Consider the following 13,704-nt stretch of genomic DNA (forward strand, 5'->3'; position numbering starts at 1 on the left):
GTTCCCGTCCCATCCATCTTCCTCATCCATGTTCACAAAGCCACCAAAACCCCGTACATCGACCTCGAGCCCAGCGCCAGACGCAGCCCATGCTTTGCGATGGCTCAGTTGGTCTCCGACTTCATCATCACGCCCGTTCTCAGACAAGCTCGCCGTTTCTCGACCGGGTTCGCCGCCGATGATCCCCCTGCCATTGACGGCCCCGCGATACGACGCCGCAGAGCACAGTCGACCGGATACGCCGGTTCTTCCGGGACCGCGATACGGGAGGCTGACGAGCACGGGAGGAGGCTTCCAACGGGAGAAGCCGGGGTTGGTTTGCTTGACGACGCCGCCGTAACACCCCACCCCAGTCGACAAGACCAAGGCCATGCCGCCGCCGCTGCCGCCGTTTTTCAGAGTTCAGGAAGCGTAGGAACCAGCGATGAGAGTTCCGGGGCTGTGCAAGGAGTTTCTGAGTCCGCTGCTGGATCAAGCCAGCAACCCGACGGCACCGACACTGCCCAGGCAACCACCCAAACTACATGGTCATCACTCCCAGAGGGCAGTCGAGCCACTCCGCTGCCCGAGGATGACGGCATGGGGGAGCTCCGACGCAGGATCCAGGCCATCCAGCTGCTCGATGTTCCCCAGAATGTCAAGGCCCAGATGATGCATGGCCTGTTCACGGAAAAGTACACCAAGCGACAGCTGTCGCCCAAAGTCCCCCATGCTACGATGCGACCCGTGTCCCGGGCGAGCACGAGCACGCTAGACAACCGAGAATCAGTGGAACACGGCGGGCCGCTGCAAGTTCTGAAGAAATGGAATCCTCTTGGGGACGGGTCCGGCCCACTCAACCTGCCGTTAACTGAGGAGGACCTCACCCCTACCTACGCGCCGGTCAGGCAGCCCGACGACAGTGCCGAGTGGTGGTCAGCGGCCGAGGAGCCCGGGGAAGAGGAGAAGCGCCTCGGCTGCGAACACTATCGCCGCAACGTCAAGATGCAGTGCGCCACGTGCGAACGGTGGTACACCTGCCGCCACTGCCACGACGCCGTCGAGGATCACGCCCTTCCGCGTCAACAAACCAAGCACATGCTGTGCATGCTCTGTGGGTGCGCGCAAAAGGTCTCCGATACGTGCACAAAGTGCGGCCGGCCGGCGGCCTACTACTACTGCGGAATTTGCAAGCTATGGAACGACGATGCCAGCAAGCCCATCTACCACTGCCCCGACTGCGGGCTGTGCCGGGTCGGCCAGGGGCTGGGCAAGGACTTCTTCCACTGCAAGGTGAGCGCCCTCCGAGCGTTTTCGCGTATCGCGTATCGATCGATATGCATATCAGCCCAGACTGACGTCTCCGAAAGAAATGCATGGCCTGCATCTCCATGTCCGAGACCAACCACAAGTGCATCGAACGGGCCGTCGACTCGAATTGCCCCATCTGCAACGAGTACCTCTTCGACTCGCCCAAGTCGGTCACCTTCATGCAGTGCGGTCACAGCATCCACCTGCTCTGCCTCGAGGAGCTCAAGAAGACGTCGTACCGGTGCCCGCTGTGCAACAAGTCGTGCGTCAACATGGAGTATCGCTTCCGCCAGCTCGACATGCATATTCTCCAGCAGCCCATGCCGCCCGAGTACGCCGACGCCCGCGCTGTCATCTCGTGCAATGACTGCTCCGCCAAGAGCCAGACCGCCTACCACTGGATCGGCCTCAAGTGTGCCGTGTGCAGCTCGTACAACACCACCCAGCTGCAGCTTCTCAACATGCCGGGCGGCGATCACCGGCATCAGTCTCCCGAACAGCAGCAGCAGCAGCAGCAACAGCAGCAGCAACAGCAACAGCAACAGCAACAGCAACAACAACAACAACCTGTCGCGCTCGACCCGGCAGTTCTGGCAGAGGAGATCCGCCGACGCAACAGAGCCGCCCGCCGGGCGCAAAAGCGACAGCGCGGGCAAGCAGGGAACAAGAACAACAACAGCGGCGGCGGCGGCGGCGGCGGTAGCACTACCAACAACGGTATCCCTGGTTTTTCCCTCCTCTCAACGTCGCCTACCTCGTACTCGCGTGCCTTTTTGACCAGGCTGCTGAACCGCGGCGGCGGGACATCTTCGGAGGCAGAACAGGCATCGGCGGGTGACGAAAAGACTGCGTCGAACCTTTTACCCGCTGCTGCTGCGGTTGTTCCTGCATCTGGATCCATATGCAACTCGGGAGGTGAAGACAGAAAAGCACAAGAAGATGTTGACGATGTAGATGACGAGGATGGGGACGACGATGATGACGACGACGACGAGGAGGATGCGGAGATGGATATGCTCGACCTGTTTGGCCTGCACAGTCGGGACTTTGATCGGATGACGGGGCTCACGTCGTCGGCAGCGAGCGCCATCGGGCTTGACGATGATGATGACGAAGAGGAGGAGACTTCGGAAGATGAGGACGAGGAGGGCCTGGAAGAAGAAGGGGAGGACGACGATGAAGACGACGAAGACGACGACGAGGATGATATCCTGCTTCTCGGGCACAGATAGGACTGGATCGCTTCTTGGTTCGAGTCGGAGAGCTGATTTATGTATGGCCTCTTCGTCTCGGGGGAGGGTGGCCAGGGGACCGGCTCGGTACGTTGGTCTGCGCCTGGATGGGTTGTTTCCCTGGCCAAACTGTGATGGTCCCGGAGTGATACCGGTACGTTGGGCTTGGTTATTGCATTTTTAGAAAGATGCACGAGGGTCGGCGGCATTGTTGGGTTTGGAGGACAAAGCGGCGGGATTCACGAGGTGCCTGGAGTTTGGGAAGGGTTGGATCTGTCCCCGGATGGATAGCTATGGGGACAAATTTTTGGCTCCTTTGTGGGTGGCGCGGGTACGCATTAATTCTGTCGTTTGCACGGTAGCGGATTGCATCAGGGTCCTAGGACGGTAGAGTTATCAAGTGTATCTATCTGTGTTATGTGGTAGAAATCGAGCGACGCTAATCTTTGGCCCGGAGTGCCTCCTTTTGGTTTCCCGGGGCTCTCTCTCTCTCTCTCTCTCTCTCTCTCTCTCTCTCTCTTTTGACCGCTCTCATACCCGAGTTCTCCTCCCCGTTGACCACAAAGGATGCGGAGCTATCGTACAGGCATCCTTGGTAGCTCGGTACCTCGGTTGTGCTGTATACGACAAGCCTGAAGACCCAAGGCAGATCGATGAATACCGGAAGAATGGGCTACCTCTCTCTCCCAGCCGCCCGGTAGGTAGCAACTTGCATTCGCCGCCACTCATAACGCTGGGTTTCGTGAATGGGTAAGACCTTGCGCAATTCCGTAGCGCCTGCGGAGGAAGTCGTGTCTTGAGACCAACAGCTATAGCTCAGTTTTACGTCCCATCTTCACCGCCGCCGCGTTGCTGCCGCTGCTGCCGCTGCTGCAGATTCGAGCTGAGCCTGTTGGCCCTGCTTGCGCAGCTCCTTGATGACATTCTAGGATGCAACGTGTTTAGTACGAGGCCGTGCCGTCTCTGTCTGTGAAGGAAAGCTTTTTTTTTTTTTTTTGCATTTGCGCACATCGGAGGGAACGGTGACAGGGAAAGGGTTTGGGAAAGAGGGTTTGGCAATGATGATGGGCGAACACGGATCACTGTCCGGGGGGTAAGGTACATAGAACACCTACTGCTAGAGCCTCGGGACTCACCCCGTTCTCGATCATGGAGATGCAGATGGAGAGGGTCCGGCGGTCGAGATGGCAGTTCTGTTTCATTGGTTATTTTCTCCGGTGTCAGTCTATTTTATTTCTTTTTCTTTCTCGCATTATCCCGAGGGAGACAGGGTATGAGGGGATTCTCCGACTGACCAGGATGGTTGCTATCTCATGCAAAATATCGACTGCCTGCTGCGCAGCAGCTTGCTTCTCAGCCCGTTCGGTGGATGGCATATTTTTTTTTTGTCCTGGTAACCGCCGTGCTGGGTTGGAGAAGCGGGCGGAGGTGCTTTTAGGAAGTCGAGGACGCGTTGTGATGCGTGATGCGCGCCGGTGTTTTAATTGGCAGGGCGTCACGAGACGAGACGTCGGGCTGCGGGCGCCAGAGCGGACAAGCACAAGCAAAACTTTGGAAGTACATACATACGGACGTACTGTACACTGATATCGACCACGGAGGACACATTCGTGAAATCAGCAAGCTTGTCCAAGAGGTATTCAATGCAAAATTCGTTCTGCTAGTTACAAGTTGTTAATAAGCCCCTCACTCCTTTAACGCCAAGCCCATCCAACATTGGTACCATGTCATGAATCGTAAACAACGTAAACAACGTAAACATGCAACGTCCCCCTCCCCTGGTTTAAGACCGCATGGCTTCGACAAACAACTCCCTCATCCCTTTCAACAGCGTCACCAGCTCCCTCGTCTCGTTGACCCGCTCCAGAACGCGCTCGACTTTCTCCCTCTCCAGCTTGGGCCTGCAGTGCCGCACGTCGTAGTCCCGACTGCCCGTGCACAGCTCGAACCAGGCCTCGCGTTCCCAGTTCTTCTCGTCCAGGTGGGTAAAGACAAACTTGAGCCGGTCCTCGGCGCCGGCGCCCTCGATGCGCATGCACAGGTTCGTCACCCAGAAGTCGAGCTCGGGCACGTTGAAGCGCGCCTGCGCCTCGAGCTGCGCCTGGTGCGCCCGCTGCGCGGCCAGGCGCGCGTCGATCTCCCGCTGCGTCGCCGCGATCTGCTCCTTGAGCGCGTCCCGCGCCGCCGCCTGCCGGTCGCGCTGGGCCGTCAGCTGCGCGATGGCGCTCTGCATCTCGCGCTTCTCGGCCGCTTCCTTGGCTATCGTCTGCTGGTAGCTGTTGGTCTTGAGCTGGAGGATCTCAATGTCCTTCTTCTTCATGCGCTGGTCCTCTGTGGAAAGATTTAAAGAGTTAGCCAAAGAAAAAGAGAGAGATAGTGTGTGTGTGTGTGTTTGTCATAGAGAAAGACAAAGAGAGTCTTCGTGCCTTGTAGCTCGGCCACGTTCATGTGGAACTGGTTGCGCTCTTCTAACACGCGCTTGCGCCCTTGCTCAATGAAAGCGTCAAACTTGGCAGTGAACTTGGCCATGCGGTCGCGCAGCTCGTCAAAACCGAAGTTGATGTTGGGCAGGGTATCGGCGAGGGAGGGCCCGCCGATGGGCGGTCGGCTGGTCGACAACGAGGGCTCGAATGCCGACGACATCGTCGAGGTTTGGTATTCCAAGATCTTGGCTATATTGTGTTTTGTCGTTGGCCCGTTGGCCCTGTTGTTGTTTTGGAAGATAACGTTTCAAGGTCTGGTCTTTCTGGGCGCTATCGGGAGCTGGCCGTGCGGATGCGGATGGGATTTTGAGACGGATAGCTTGCAGTTGACGATGCGCAGTTGCAGGCATTTTGGTTGTTTTGTCTCTTGCCCTCTTCAGCGGGTTTCCAGGACATCGCCTGCCAAGACCGGGCGGGGCCTCTGCCGTGTGCGCAATACTATTGGCCGCCGCTCTTCATGACCCACTAAAAAGTTCCCCTACAGCTCGCGCTTCTGGGCTCTGACGTAGGGAAATCTTCGACCGGCAACTGGAACTAGTGCATTTCCCGTATTTGTCCAGCCGAGTCTGTCTACTCGTCCACTTCACTTAAATTGATTCCCTTTTTATATCTCCTTATACGTCTGCGTGCCAGTCTGGTTCTTCTTGTTTCGTATTATTTTGTTATTACCCTCAATGTTGCGTACCGCACTTGACGCAACGCTCTCAGGCCAACCAGAATCTCAGCTCGGTCTGATCAAACGGACAAAACGTGCAGCTTGCATCGCAGATCAGGGAGAATGATCCCGTTGTCCTCGCTCCTCCGGTCTCTCATCACGATAGATCCGAATGGGTGACAGGCGAAACGCCGTCCCGCCCTCCCGAGCCAAGGCTCGTCGGGTGCCTGCGGACGGCATCATCGGACGCTTGACGTACATCCCAGCTCAAGGCGATGAGGGCATCGGCCAGATACGGAGGAACCGAGCCAAGGACGAGAGTGAGTGCGAGAGACGAACTTCCACATCTCCCTCTCCCCTCTGTGCTGACCGGCAATAGCCCCTCGCTTTAAGCAAGTAACGCCGTTTTCGCAATGGTGCGCTCCGTCGAGAACTACGACGTCCCAGCCCAGCGACATGCGGCCCTCCCAGGTTGCAAGGTCTCAGAAGTACTGGCTCTTAGAGCACTTCCCTGAGGCGTCTGTTGGCAGCGAGGACGTGGAGTCGCTGTTGCTGCAGGAAATTGCAACCGCCCAGACAACGCAGCAGCCAGCACTGGTCGATACGGTCTCCTTGTTCTCCGTTGGAGAAGCGACCGATTTGAGAGATAGCAACTCGACCAGGGGTCATCCAGTGCTTGCTGTTGCCTCCGGGGTCTCGGGCAATGTGATACGGCTGATCAGCCTCGGCCGCGAAGAGTGGTCCTGGACCGAGGCAGACCTCAAGGTCCGTGTCCACATCGCCGACCCCAAGCTGGAGGGTGAGTGGTTGCATGGTGGCGGCCCGATCTCGCTCGTCAGATTCGCCATCGACCTGAGAAAATACGACCCCATTAGATGGCTTCTCGTCTCAAACGGGGCGTCCATCACTGTTTACGAGCCTGAATTGCGCCCGATACCCATGCCGGCTGCCACGGACCCGGGGCGGCTTCCTGGCCGGCCGCTTCCTAGCCAGCTGTTTGGTAATCCGCTCTTCGCGATACCTTGTGATCGCACCGGAGGAAGCCTGCAGGCCGACGTTTGCTTTGCTCGGCATCCCGACGCGGACACTCCTCAGCTAGCCATCATTGACCAAGCAGGGTACTGGAGTCTGTGGGATGTCACGGGCCGCCGACACAGACGGCCGAAGGCCTTGACGCCGGTCATGAAAATGTGCGGCAACATCGTCTCGGGATTTATTCCAAAGTTACCTTCCAACTCCATGGCAAACACGCAGCCACATCAGTTACTGTGGCTGTCCTTGGGTCAGAATATTTCCAAGTCTTCTCGGCGCTCAGTGAGCCGCACGAGAAGTCCACCCGAGCGCTCCCGCACGTCTGCCGATCCAGAGCCGCAGCCGTCAAGACGAATACTGCTATTGCGCAGCCAAAGTGCTCTGCATTTTTTCGACCTGTCTACCAGGAAAATGTACCCCGTCTCGAGTCTAGTGTCGCAGAAGCAAAAGCATCGGATTCTGGGTGTAGCACCCTCGTGCCTGGATCCCGGCCAGGTGTTTATACTCACCAGCACCTCCCTGTTCTGGGCGGTTGTAAAGGAGGACAAAAACGACACGCTTACCCTCGACATTCTCGCCTCCTGCCCTCACCAAAAGGATGTTAACGACCAGACCCTGCGCCTGGACGTCTCACCCGCTACTTACATCAACAACTTCATGGCCTGCTTTGTGTGTGTCCGCTCTGCCATGGACACCGAAATGACCATCTTCTGGTTCATCAGTCCAGAGCCGGGCACGCCCATTCGGTATCACCGGGACCTCATAACGCTCAACAGCCCAGTCAACTTTGTGGGCCTCGGCATCCTCCCGGCCGCCCGTCGGATGGGTGCTGAGCCGACGTCGGCGGCGGGCCGAGCGATGCGGAGTGCGCGGCTGCGGTTCTTCCAGCTACTTACTCTCGGTCAGGAGCTAGAGGTGCACTGCGCGCTGTGCGCATGGTCGGATGATGCCGACGTGTCCGTGCCGCTGCCTGACAGGAGAGAGACGCTCGGAGACGGTGTCAATCGGCGCTTGAAACTGCTGCAGACTCTGACGGACGCGTTTGCAGTGCCGGATGAATTTGACGAGCGTGCCGTGTCCGGGAAGAAGGAGCTTGAAGGGTTAGCGGTGACGGGGCTGAAGGGGGGCATTGAGCAGCGTGTTGACTTTGGCCTTGTTGCGCAGCGCTTGGTTGCGGGAGAGCCAATGGCAGGAGGCGGGGACGAAGAAATGCTTGAGGATGGCGTTGATTTCGGATTTATCGGCGAGGCGGTCGAGCAAAAGAAGAAGGATGACTACATGCCGCGGCATTCACTGTACGTGTTCTAATCTTGGGGAACTTTCTTTCTCTGGGTCAGCTAACAATCTCAACAGGCTTGATCTGGTCACCTCCCAACGGCCGAGGGGCGAACTTCTTGAGCTGGCCCGCGAGTGGGACGCCCAGCAGGAAGCACTACATCGACGCGCGGGCGAATGGCTCTTTCTCCCAGAAGCTCGCCGTCCATTCATCGATTTCGGCCCTGACGACCTCGTGGGGAGACTGCAAGATTTGTTTGTCGACTCCTCGCCTAGCCAAGATGCTTCCCTTCGACACCGGGAGGAAGTACTTCGGAACATGGCGGCAGAGATGTTTCTTACCAGCATAGGCGTCTCGGCCGTACCTCCATCATGGACGACCCAGGAAAACCAACTGTCGAGCTCGCTACCTTTCCCAAGCTCGCCGAGTATCATGCCCTCCCGCCCTTCACTATCCAGCCCGCACAAATCAAAGGGCAAAGCGACACCCGAGCAGAAGCAAGGCGACGCCGTAGCCCTCCGCCTGCGCAAGTACGCCACGCTCGACACATCCCCAACGCTGAACGGCGAACCCGCCCTCGCCCTCTCCCGCTGGGAGCTTGGCGCCGATCCGGACGACATCAGCTGGAAACCAGGCCAAGACCTTGAGGCCGAGGACGCCATCAACCGGCGTCGGCGCAAGATAGAGGCGCGCCGGCGAAAAGCCGAGCGGCTCTCGCAGCGGATTTTTGGCGACGATTCCCTGCTGATGGAACGATCATCCCAGTCATTCGGCGCCCCGGGGACGCAGCAGCCGCCGACGATTCTCTCGACCGGAGCGAGCAGCGGCAGCCAGGAGCAGCGGCAGAGTTTGAGCCAGAGCCAGCAGACACCGAGGCCGAAACTGGCGTGGGGCTTTTCGTCACAACAGCAGCAGCACGTGGGAGCGTTTGGGTCGCCGAGGGTGTTTGCCGGTTCGCCATTGAGGAAAGAGTACCGACGGGACTCGGGGATGATAAAAGTAGGAGGGATTCACTCTTCGCAGTCGCAGTCGCAGTCGCAGTCTCAGGGTACTCCGTCGCAACCCAGATCACAAGTGATGCCGGGCTTGTTTGGCGGGCGGCCGTCATTCTCGCCGTTCAAGAAGAGCCCGTTGAAGAAGGGGAAACGGAAGAGCGAGGTGCGCCTAAGCGGGTTTAGATAGCTAGCAGCGGGTGAAGAGAGAAGAAGAAGAAGAAGGGGTGGGGTTGTGCAAGTGTGCGACTGTTGAAGCAACAGTCGCATTGACTTTATTTGACGTTATTTCGATTGTCAGGTTCGAGACAGATTTGATTCCTTCCAGTCGATATTTTGTTATCAAGCTGAACAACACACTTTCTCAGAGGGTTGTTGTGAGGCCTGTCTGTAGCCATCATCCACCTGCCAAAATTTTGTTAGTGTTGTTTGGCTGAGTTGCATACAAAGTACGGAGTGCTCCGTACTTACGATAGATCCCCGTAACCCTATTGTGAAACCGGATTCGTCACTTGAACCTTTCGAGTCTAAGACCACCCCTCAGCAAGTTACAACTTACAACCGACGTACCAAAACAACCTTCGCTGCCATCTTTGACTTGCCAAGATATTCTTCCGAGTATAGACGGTTAAAATACGGAGAAAAGGAAAAGAAAATAAATTACTAAATATAAAAGGATGTCTCACCACTGTCACGATGAGCACTCTCACTCACATGGCGGAGACGGGGGACATGACCACGGCGAGCACGACCACTCGGACGACATCACGCCGGCGCTACAGTTCTCGCTCTACCAGCATATTGACTTTGACGGGATCACGGCGCTCAACGAGGCCGAATACGGGTCGGCCAAGGCGATCGTCAAGAAGACGTGGGCGGAGCGGCTGTCTGTGGAGCCGGAGCTGGCGAGCGACGTGGACGAGCAGCTTCTCGTGAACGTGCCGTATGTTATTTTTTTTTGTTTCGTCTGTTCCATTTTCTGCTTCTCCTTTTCTCTTTTTCCTCCCTACAGAAAAAAACAAACAAACAAACAAACCGCTCGTGTTTCGTAGGATGATCACAGCTGATAACAGAGATCAAATCAGATTCACGGGGCAGGTGAAGCTGCATTCGATCCTGATCCGCACCTCCGACTCGGACTCGGCGCCCAAGACGCTCAAGGTCATCATCAACCGGGACGATGTGGACTTTGGCGTGGCCGAGGAGACGAGCGGAACGCAGGAGTTTGAGCTGAGTCGGACAGGGGAGGTGCAGGAGTTGCCAGTCGTAAGTATTCTTTTTTTTTTTTTTTCCTTTTTTTCCCCTTTGACCCCATTCTTTTCTGTTTCCTGTTCCCTGGCACAGAGGAATGCTGACTGGCTGGCAGCGCCGGGCGCGGTTCAACGCGGTCCGCCGGCTGACGCTCTTCTTCCCGGACAACTTCGGCGACGGCGAGGAGGACGTCACGCGGATCTCGTATCTCGGTTTCAAGGGGGAGTGGATGCAGCTTGGCCGGGCACCGGCAAACATCCTCTACGAGGCGGCGGCGAACCCGGGAGATCACAAGATCAAGGGGACGAGCGTGAACCAGATGGGGAGCGGGATCGGCGGGCGGGGCCCGGGAGTGTGATGGGAGGCATGACACGAAAGATAGAAGAAAAAGGGTCTTCGTGATGTCGTTTGTCCATGGTGATTGCTTGTTCTTTTAATTTTTTTTTTTTTCCCTTTGGCAGGAGACAGCTTTACGACTACATGAAATCCTCCTCCCAGTTCTCGTCTCGGTTCTGGTTGCTTGCCGCTTCCATATTTTCCTCGGTGAAGAGGTCATCATATGCGTGCTCCTTTTGCCACTTCTTCTCCTGGCGCTCCTTGGCGATGCGGGCCTCCTCTTTTTTCTGACAGGTTCGTTAGTTAATAAAGCCCAACAGGGTCATGACAGATACAGCGATACCTACCCTCGCCAGTTGTGCCGCTTGGTCTTTCTTGCGCAGCTCTCGCAGATGGTCGTCCTTCTCCTGCTTCAGGTCGGGGAACTTTTCCACTTTGGTCTTGTTGAGCCTGTTGATGATGGGGTTCTCCCGTTGGGGAACAAGTATCCTCTTGACCTGCCCTAAGAGTCAGCATGTTCCTTTCTTCTTCCTCTTCCTCTTCTTCTTCTTCAAAGTTGGGATTTGCTGACCTTCTTGTGGTCCTTGAAGCTGACCTGGCCCACGGCCATGCTGCCGTCCTTCTTAAGGTTAGACCAAGGGGTGTAGATGACGGTGATGTTGTCCTTTTTGTTTCCTGAGGCGGTCAGTGGGAGCGTAACGACTAGTCGGCTCGGAGGTGACCTACCCTCGATCGAGTTGGCCTTTGTTAGCTGCGCCAGGTCGGTGAGCAGCTCGCTCGGGATATTGTCCCACGACTGGCCCTCCCGCAGGCGCAGGTAGATGTGAGCGCTGGACAACTTGTCGACGTGGAACTGCGGCGAGAATGAGCATCATCACAGGCCCAGCGGCTAGACCCAAGGCCTCATCATACCCTGGAAAGAGTAAGAAGCCGACCGACTCGATCATGGACCTTACTCAAACATAACTCACCAGACATCCTCCTCCCAGCCATGCTTGATCAAATCCTCGTCTGCAGATGCGATGACGCCCGGTGTCAGAACAAGTTCCTGCAGAGAACGGTAACTACGCCCACTCACTCTCAAACTTGTCCTTGCCGACGTAGATGAAGGCCGGGGGGTCGACGACGTTGGAGGTGAAGTAGTAGACCATTGTGGCAGATCGGGCGGGCCAGTGAGGAAGGGAGATACGAGTACGGTAAAATACTGCACGCGGATGCTCGATCTGGAACTGCGTCTATGATTGTGGGTATTTACCCGTCCCGCTTGATAAATTGCTGGTTTGAGTATTTCACGAAAAGCGCAGGCAACTACTCAAGTTACAGACTGCCCCATAACCCATTAGGTACTTACTCCAAGGCTGAAGGAGGGACAAGCCACGAGAGAGAGGGTTAGGGATGCAAGCATGCACCGCAGTGCAACGACCGCCAAATGACCGACCGCCTGTAGAAGGGCTCCATTTTTTTGGTCGGGACCGGACCTCTCATTTTTCTGCCGCGTTGCTCCCTTCCCGACAACATACCATCCGGAAGCGCGACCTCGCCGTCGTCGAGGCTTCGTCCCTTATCACCAATGACATAGCCGCGAACGGTCTTTTTTTTTGTTTCTTCATTTCCAATTTCGAGACCGGCGACGACTAAATAACACAAACTTCGCAATTGCACCCGCTACCTCACCTCAGTCCCGAGGAACAACTCGAATCCAACAGAGAGACACACCAACCAAGTCACACACACACACACACACAACATACACACAATGGCGCCCCGGCTGCCGGCGCGCTGCTGGCAGCAGCTCGCCCTGCGCCCATCCTCCACCGGCCTCCTCCTCCTCTCCCCTCCCACCGCCACATCCCAACAGCGACAACAACTCGTGCTATCACAACCACCGACGTACACGCAGCAGCGGACGGTCAAGACGGGGTGGTCGACGCTGCCCGCGCGCGGGGCCAAGCCGTACCGGTTCAACCAGACGACGTCGGGCCTGCCGGCGCCGACGACGGGGCCCGCGGCGGCGCTGAGGCGCAAGGAGCGGACGACGCCGGTGCGGGCGGGGGTGCTGGCGATCAAGAAGGGCATGACGGTGTTTATGGGCCGGCGCGGGGCGCGGATCGCGTGCACGGTGCTGCAGATGGACCGGGTGCAGACGGTGCTCAACAAGACGCGGTCGCGGCACGGGTACTGGGCCGTGCAGGTGGGCATGGGCGAGCGGCAGCCCGGCAACGTGGGCGCGCCGCTGCTGGGCTACTACGAGGCCAAGGGGATGGCGCCCAAGGAGGTGCTGGCCGAGTTCCGCGTGCGCGACGAGCGGGGCCTGCTCCCCGTCGGCGTGCAGCTCCAGCCCGACTGGTTCCGGGTCGGCCAGCGGGTGGACGTGCGGGGCTACTCCAAGGGTAAGGGGTTCGCGGGCGGCATGAAGCGGCACGGGTTCGCCGGGCAGGAGGCCAGCCACGGCAACTCCAAGAACCACCGGACCATCGGCTCGGTCGGCCCCAGCCAGGGCAGCGGCTCGAGGGTGCTGCCGGGCAAGAAGATGCCCGGGCGGATGGGCGGCGAGCGCGTGACGGTGCAGAACCTGCCCGTGCTCATGGTGGACAACGACCTCGGCATCATCGTGGTCAAGGGCTGCGTCGCCGGCCCCAAGGGCGGCGTCGTCCGGGTCCAGGACGCGTGCAAGAAGGACCCGCCCCCGCAGGAGTTCATCGACAAGACCCGCAAGCTGCTCGAGGAGCGCTTCCCGGACGCCGAGGCCCACCTGCAGGCCGCCCGCCGGCGCCACCTGGAGCTCAAGGCGGCCAGGCGGGAGAAGAGGATAGCCGAGCTCATGTCCCGGGGCGTCGAGGGGTCCGAGGAGCACGCCGACGCGATCGAGCAGATCCTGGCGGCCGAAGCGAGTAAGGAGTCTGCGGCTGCGGAACAGGCGCAGGCTTCGTTCTGAAACTGAAACTGCGAAAGGGCGGCTGCTCTGTTTCCATGGTGGCCAGAGATCCTGACTTGACGATTTGGAAAAGTGAAGGAAGGGAAGCAAAGGGTTCGGAGAGAGGTTTGGAGGGGGATATCTTTTTGTACGCTTGTGTCTCTTGTATCATATCAAAACAATATACAATAAATGTGTACACTATGTCTCGGCTCTGCGGGCCCCTTTTTACCCTTCTCTTTC

General features: G+C 57.8%; 7 protein-coding genes across 7 annotated transcripts; 4 read left to right on the plus strand and 3 right to left on the minus strand.

The window, feature by feature from the left end:
- Positions 1 to 11: 11 nt before the first annotated feature.
- Positions 12 to 2,616, plus strand: MYCTH_2311933 (uncharacterized protein). The gene is made up of 2 exons (XM_003666806.1): positions 12 to 1,272; positions 1,350 to 2,616. Exons 1-2 carry the CDS (start codon positions 100 to 102, stop codon positions 2,520 to 2,522), a joined length of 2,346 nt encoding a protein of 781 aa, XP_003666854.1. The 5' UTR covers positions 12 to 99; the 3' UTR covers positions 2,523 to 2,616.
- A 415-nt stretch (positions 2,617 to 3,031) lies between these two features.
- MYCTH_2311934 (uncharacterized protein) lies at positions 3,032 to 4,074 on the minus strand. The gene is made up of 3 exons (XM_003666807.1): positions 3,818 to 4,074; positions 3,638 to 3,715; positions 3,032 to 3,447 (listed from the first exon to the last, which is right to left on the minus strand). Exons 1-3 carry the CDS (start codon positions 3,896 to 3,898, stop codon positions 3,358 to 3,360), a joined length of 249 nt encoding a protein of 82 aa, XP_003666855.1. The 5' UTR covers positions 3,899 to 4,074; the 3' UTR covers positions 3,032 to 3,357.
- A 77-nt stretch (positions 4,075 to 4,151) lies between these two features.
- MYCTH_117436 (uncharacterized protein) lies at positions 4,152 to 5,342 on the minus strand. Its single transcript, XM_003666808.1, has 2 exons — positions 4,949 to 5,342; positions 4,152 to 4,853 (listed from the first exon to the last, which is right to left on the minus strand). The coding sequence occupies exons 1-2, from the start codon at positions 5,163 to 5,165 to the stop codon at positions 4,306 to 4,308; spliced, it is 765 nt and encodes a 254-aa protein (XP_003666856.1). The 5' UTR covers positions 5,166 to 5,342; the 3' UTR covers positions 4,152 to 4,305.
- A 161-nt stretch (positions 5,343 to 5,503) lies between these two features.
- On the plus strand, positions 5,504 to 9,396 carry MYCTH_2311938 (uncharacterized protein). The gene is made up of 3 exons (XM_003666809.1): positions 5,504 to 5,980; positions 6,040 to 7,987; positions 8,046 to 9,396. Exons 1-3 carry the CDS (start codon positions 5,833 to 5,835, stop codon positions 9,148 to 9,150), a joined length of 3,201 nt encoding a protein of 1,066 aa, XP_003666857.1. The 5' UTR covers positions 5,504 to 5,832; the 3' UTR covers positions 9,151 to 9,396.
- Positions 9,397 to 9,401: 5 nt separating this feature from the next.
- MYCTH_2311939 (uncharacterized protein) lies at positions 9,402 to 10,838 on the plus strand. The gene is made up of 3 exons (XM_003666810.1): positions 9,402 to 9,903; positions 10,046 to 10,226; positions 10,327 to 10,838. Exons 1-3 carry the CDS (start codon positions 9,638 to 9,640, stop codon positions 10,567 to 10,569), a joined length of 690 nt encoding a protein of 229 aa, XP_003666858.1. The 5' UTR covers positions 9,402 to 9,637; the 3' UTR covers positions 10,570 to 10,838.
- Positions 10,839 to 10,846: 8 nt separating this feature from the next.
- On the minus strand, positions 10,847 to 11,698 carry MYCTH_2070971 (uncharacterized protein; the record flags this gene model as incomplete). The annotated part of the gene is made up of 6 exons (XM_003666811.1): positions 10,847 to 11,044; positions 11,119 to 11,222; positions 11,274 to 11,400; positions 11,443 to 11,449; positions 11,519 to 11,558; positions 11,626 to 11,698. 6 exons carry the CDS (start codon positions 11,696 to 11,698, stop codon positions 10,847 to 10,849), a joined length of 549 nt encoding a protein of 182 aa, XP_003666859.1.
- Positions 11,699 to 12,212: 514 nt separating this feature from the next.
- On the plus strand, positions 12,213 to 13,652 carry MYCTH_2311944 (uncharacterized protein). Its single transcript, XM_003666812.1, has one exon. It carries the CDS (start codon positions 12,304 to 12,306, stop codon positions 13,480 to 13,482), a length of 1,179 nt encoding a protein of 392 aa, XP_003666860.1. The 5' UTR covers positions 12,213 to 12,303; the 3' UTR covers positions 13,483 to 13,652.
- The last annotated feature ends 52 nt before the right edge of the window (positions 13,653 to 13,704 follow it).

This window comes from Thermothelomyces thermophilus, chromosome 7 (genome assembly GCF_000226095.1).
Source record: "Thermothelomyces thermophilus ATCC 42464 chromosome 7, complete sequence".
Classification (NCBI taxonomy): domain Eukaryota; kingdom Fungi; phylum Ascomycota; class Sordariomycetes; order Sordariales; family Chaetomiaceae; genus Thermothelomyces; species Thermothelomyces thermophilus.